At 44.3% G+C, this 4,491-nt stretch overlaps 1 protein-coding gene across 1 annotated transcript; it reads left to right on the top strand.

Moving 5' to 3' along the window:
* Positions 1-2,245: 2,245 nt before the first annotated feature.
* Positions 2,246-4,218, top strand: LOC4351955 (cytosolic sulfotransferase 12). The gene is made up of 2 exons (XM_015763475.3): positions 2,246-2,887; positions 3,331-4,218. The coding sequence occupies exons 1-2, from the start codon at positions 2,364-2,366 to the stop codon at positions 3,821-3,823; spliced, it is 1,017 nt and encodes a 338-aa protein (XP_015618961.1). The 5' UTR covers positions 2,246-2,363; the 3' UTR covers positions 3,824-4,218.
* The last annotated feature ends 273 nt before the right edge of the window (positions 4,219-4,491 follow it).

The following is a 4,491-nucleotide window of genomic DNA, read 5'->3' as shown; positions in this document are numbered from 1 at the left end:
TTAAGGGGATTTATTTTGAGACAAAGTTTAAACGTTAGTAATTGATTTATTTTCACTGGTGGAGAAACCATCTTTACTCCCGGTTCCTGGTTTTCCAACCGGGAGTAAGGATCCGGGACTAAAGATGTACATCTTTAATTCCGGTTGAAATAATTGGGACTAAAGATGTATCTTTAGTCCCGGTTGATGTTACCAACCGGAACTAAAGAGACAATAGCGGCAGTACTAGATGTTCCCCTTTTCTTTTTCTTTTTCCCTTTTTATTTTCTCCCGAATCAAGTAGGCAAATCCCCAAATCAAAATAACATCCCAGATTAACATCACCAAACCCACATCACAAATCATAAAGTTACTTATACACACAAATCAAATACATCACAATATCCTAAGAAATTAGTCAAATACATCACAGATCTAAACAATAAATCACAAATTTGTAACTTCTCAGTCAAATACATCTTAGTGAATCATCACAAATTTTAAAAAAAAAACCAATGCCGCCGCTCACCACGACCGCCGAGCGCAGCCCCGCCGGCCGCCGGCCGCGGCCCCTCCGCCCGCCCCGGCCTCCGCCGCCCGCCGCCGCGCGCGACGCCGCGGCCCCGCCGCCCGCCGCCGGCCGCGGCCCTGCCGGCCTCCGCCAGGCGCCGCCCCGCCGCCCGCCACGGCTACCGCCGCTCACCGCCACGCGCGGCGCCGCCAGCCGCCGCCGCGCGAGGCCCTGCCCCCCGTCGGCCCGCCGGATGGGACGGGGAGGAGGGGGAGGAGGAAGGGGAGAAGGGGAGGAGAGGAGGAAGGGGAGGAGTTGGAGGAGAGGGGATGAGGAAGAGAGTTAGATCTGAGGAGAGAGGATAAGTGTGGAGGAGAGGATAAGGGATAGGGATTATATACAACGTGTTTAATTTTAGTCCCGGTTGTTAGTACCAACCGGGACTAAAGATCATCTTTATCTTTAGTCCCGGTTGGTAGTACCAACCGTGACTAAAGTGGTGATCTTTAGTCCCGGTTATTGACACCAACCGGGACTAAAGATCCTCGACCCCCTGACATACATCTGACAAGGGATAAACCAGGACTAAAGATCGTCTTTAGTCCTGGTTGGTAGATCAAAATTTTTATAACCGGGACTAAAAACAATCTTTAGTCCCGATTCTTTTTGGATCCGGGACTATTGTGAATTTTGCCGGACCGACGAAAGATGGTTTTTCCACCCGTGTTTCTGACGGTGGCAGTGGCTAAGTTAGCTGTCATCTGTCATGGCCGCACAAGATTTTTGGAAACCGATCAATTAATGCCAATGTCATGTTGATAAGTCTATCTTTAATTTGGTACTCTCCGTTTTCTCTACTACTACTCCCTTCATCCACTAATATAAGAGATTTTGACTTTCTCTTACACTGTTTGACCATTTATCTTATTCAAAAAATTTTGGATTATTATTTATTTCATTTATTTGTGACTTACTTTATTATTCAAAGTATTTTAAGCATAACTTTTCGTTTTTTATATTTGCATAAACTTTTCGAATAAGACGAATGGTCAAACAGTGTAAACAAAAAAGTTAAAATCCCTTATATTATGGGACTGTATTTATTGGTCCATTCCCGTGTCAGTTGATGTAGGCAGTATGGCAGCCCCAGCAAGCCACATGGTGCAGTTGATGTTGGGAACTCACTAGAAAGAACACAGCCAAAATGTCCTAACTACTCCCTCTGTCCATAATAAATCATAGCTAGTCTTGTATCCGATGAAAACTCTAGTGGTAAAAAAAAATATTACCCTGCCCATTGTTAATAAGAAGTAGTATTGGTGGGTGAGTAGCTTTGAAGAGATAAAACAGTTAATTGCTGAATTGAGGATAGTTGAGAGGATAAAAAATGTAAAAGGGATTTATTTTGAGACTAACTTTAAACTATAGTAGTAATTGATTAATTTTGTGACAGAGGTGGTCACTATATGGCTGAGTTTGGTAATCTAGGTTTCTCAACTACTACTCCCTCGTTTCCTAAATAGCTAAATGGTGTGTTCTTTTGCAAAAAAAAAAAGAATTTTATATGAAAGTTGTTTGAAAAAATCGTACTAATTTTTTTTTTCAAGTTTTTCAAGCTAATACTTAATTAATCATATGCTAACGATTGCTCTATTTTACGTGCACAGGGGATTAGTTCCTAACCACATTTTCCAAACACAGCCTAATTAAGCTAGCTGTGTCATCCGACATTTGACATGGGTGCATAAGATTTTCAGAAACCGATCAATGCCAATGTCAAGTTGATAAGTCTATCTTCAGTATCTTGTTTGGTACTCTCCATCGTCTCCTCTATATTTATTGGTCCATTCCCTTGCCAGTTGATGCAGGCAGAATGGCAGCCCCCAGCAAGCCACAACATGGCGCCATTGGCCCCGTGCCGTTCAAGGACGTCATCGGAGACGCAATGGCACAGCGATCCTCACCGGAGGAGGAGTATGCCGGCGTCGTGTCCAGCCTCCCGAGCTATCCCAAGCTGCGCCTGCGGCACTACCAGGGCATGTGGCTGATGGAGTACACCCTTCCAGGGATCATGGCCATCCAGCGGAGCTTCGTGCCGCGCCGCCATGGCGACGTCGTCCTCGCGAGCCCCGGTAAGTGCGGCACCACCTGGCTCAAGGCGCTCGCCTTCGCCGTCTTGGCGCGCGGCGCCTACTCCCCTGCCAGTGACCGGCATCCGCTCCTCCGTCTTAACCCGCACGACTGCGTCCCGTTCATGGAGGGGGCGATCTCTGAAGGATGGGGTGGTAAGATTGATGAGCTGCCGTCGCCGAGGCTCATGTCCACCCACATGCAGCACGCTGCTCTACCCAAGTCCATTGCAGATGAACCTGGCTGCAAGGTTGTTTATATTTGCAGGTAAATTTCTTATATCTAGTTGGTACCCTCTTTCAGAATATTTCTCTTATATCTGGTTCTTTTGTATCGATCTGGGCATGCTTCTAGCCAGTTCAACATGGATGATTGATGACCGGCATAGTGCAAACAACAATGACGGAGACAGAGGGGAGGCGATAGGGGCTATGCCTTCCCATGTCATCAAAATTTTACACTAAATTTACTTTAGCTTTAGCAAATTTTCAAAAAAAAAAAAATAACGCTATTGGCCCGATCAAACATGCCCTTTTAGCATTTCAACATTCAAGCTTCGCTGCTGGCAAACAATTTTTTATTGGATGATATATCAGTACTGATACCAGGCACCAGATTATCATTGACAATTCGAACCTCTGTCTCATGATTCTCATATTTTTCGTTGGGTTTTACTCTTCTAAAATTGCTAACAAATTAGCAAATTGCAGGGAGCCGAAGGATATCCTGGTCTCAGCCTGGCACTTCTTCAGAATTATAGAGCCTGATCTTTCATTTCAAGAAGTGTTCGAGGCTGCCTGCGATGGCAAGTTCTTGACCGGCGCTATCTGGGATCACATTATTGGCTACTGGAATGCTTGCAAGGCGAACCCAGAGAAGGTCCTGTTTCTGGTCTATGAGGACCTTCTGCGAGATCCGGCAAACATCGTCAGGAAGCTCGCCGACTTTCTTGGCCAGCCGTTCTCATCGACCGAGGAAGAAGCTGGACTGGTGACAGATATTGTGAGGCTGTGCAGCTTCGAGAACCTGAAGAGCTTGGAGGTGAATAAGATGGGAGAGGCATCGTTCGCCTTCCCGAATGCGTCATACTTCCGGAAAGGGAAGGCCGGAGACTGGAAAATCCACATGACGCCGGAAATGGTGGAGTGTTTTGACACCATCGTCAAGGAGAAGATGCATGGATCTGGGCTTGTTTTTGCTTGATGCATGTGGTGGACAAGAAATTACTAAATTATTCAACTCTTTTAATACTTTTTTTTAAAAAAACAAGATCTTTCAATAAATAATTTTAAAGGGTAGTCCAAAATGAAAAAATAGTAATAAAATGTAACCTAAAGTGAAATTTACTCAAAATAAACTAATCATCAAGCTCAAGAGGTTGCTCGCATTGCTTTGGCTGAATCACATTATTTTACCAATGTGACAAGATTGTACAACTTCTTCTTGGAGACTTAGATCATCTTTTATTGTTCTGTTCTGAACAGAAATAGACCTAGAGCTGACATGAATGATATTTTTCCTTTTAATGAGGTCATTAGCTCTTTGGGTTTTTTGAACTTCCAATTAAAGGTATGGCTTACACCTGAAGTTACATGCAACATCAACCTTTGTTGTATCTATTGAACTCTCCCATGAATTGGACTCTTTCCTACCCTAACACAATGGTAAAGCCATTGTCAAGAATAGTTTTTCGGATCATATCCCTTGTGTGGTGCATATTGTGATAAATATACCTAAAGCACATACCTTTAGATTTGAGAGTTACTGGGTGGAGCATGAGGGCCTTTTTGACTTGGTGCAAACAATTTGGGATAATCATGGCAGTCCCCTTGATCCTGCTAGGAATATTACTGCTAAGCTTAAGGCATTGA

This window comes from Oryza sativa, chromosome 12 (genome assembly GCF_034140825.1).
Source record: "Oryza sativa Japonica Group chromosome 12, ASM3414082v1".
Taxonomy (NCBI): domain Eukaryota; kingdom Viridiplantae; phylum Streptophyta; class Magnoliopsida; order Poales; family Poaceae; genus Oryza; species Oryza sativa.
Note: the sequence above shows the minus strand (reverse complement) of the source record. Positions and strands in the feature narration are given on the sequence as shown.

Coding starts and splice junctions, on each gene's coding strand:
- LOC4351955 (XM_015763475.3), top strand. CDS start 2,364: ATGGCAGCCCCCAGCAAGCCACAACATGGCGCCATTGGCCCCGTGCCG. Junction 2,888..3,330: donor AAGGTTGTTTATATTTGCAG/GTAAATTTCTTA, acceptor AGCAAATTGCAG/GGAGCCGAAGGATATCCTGG.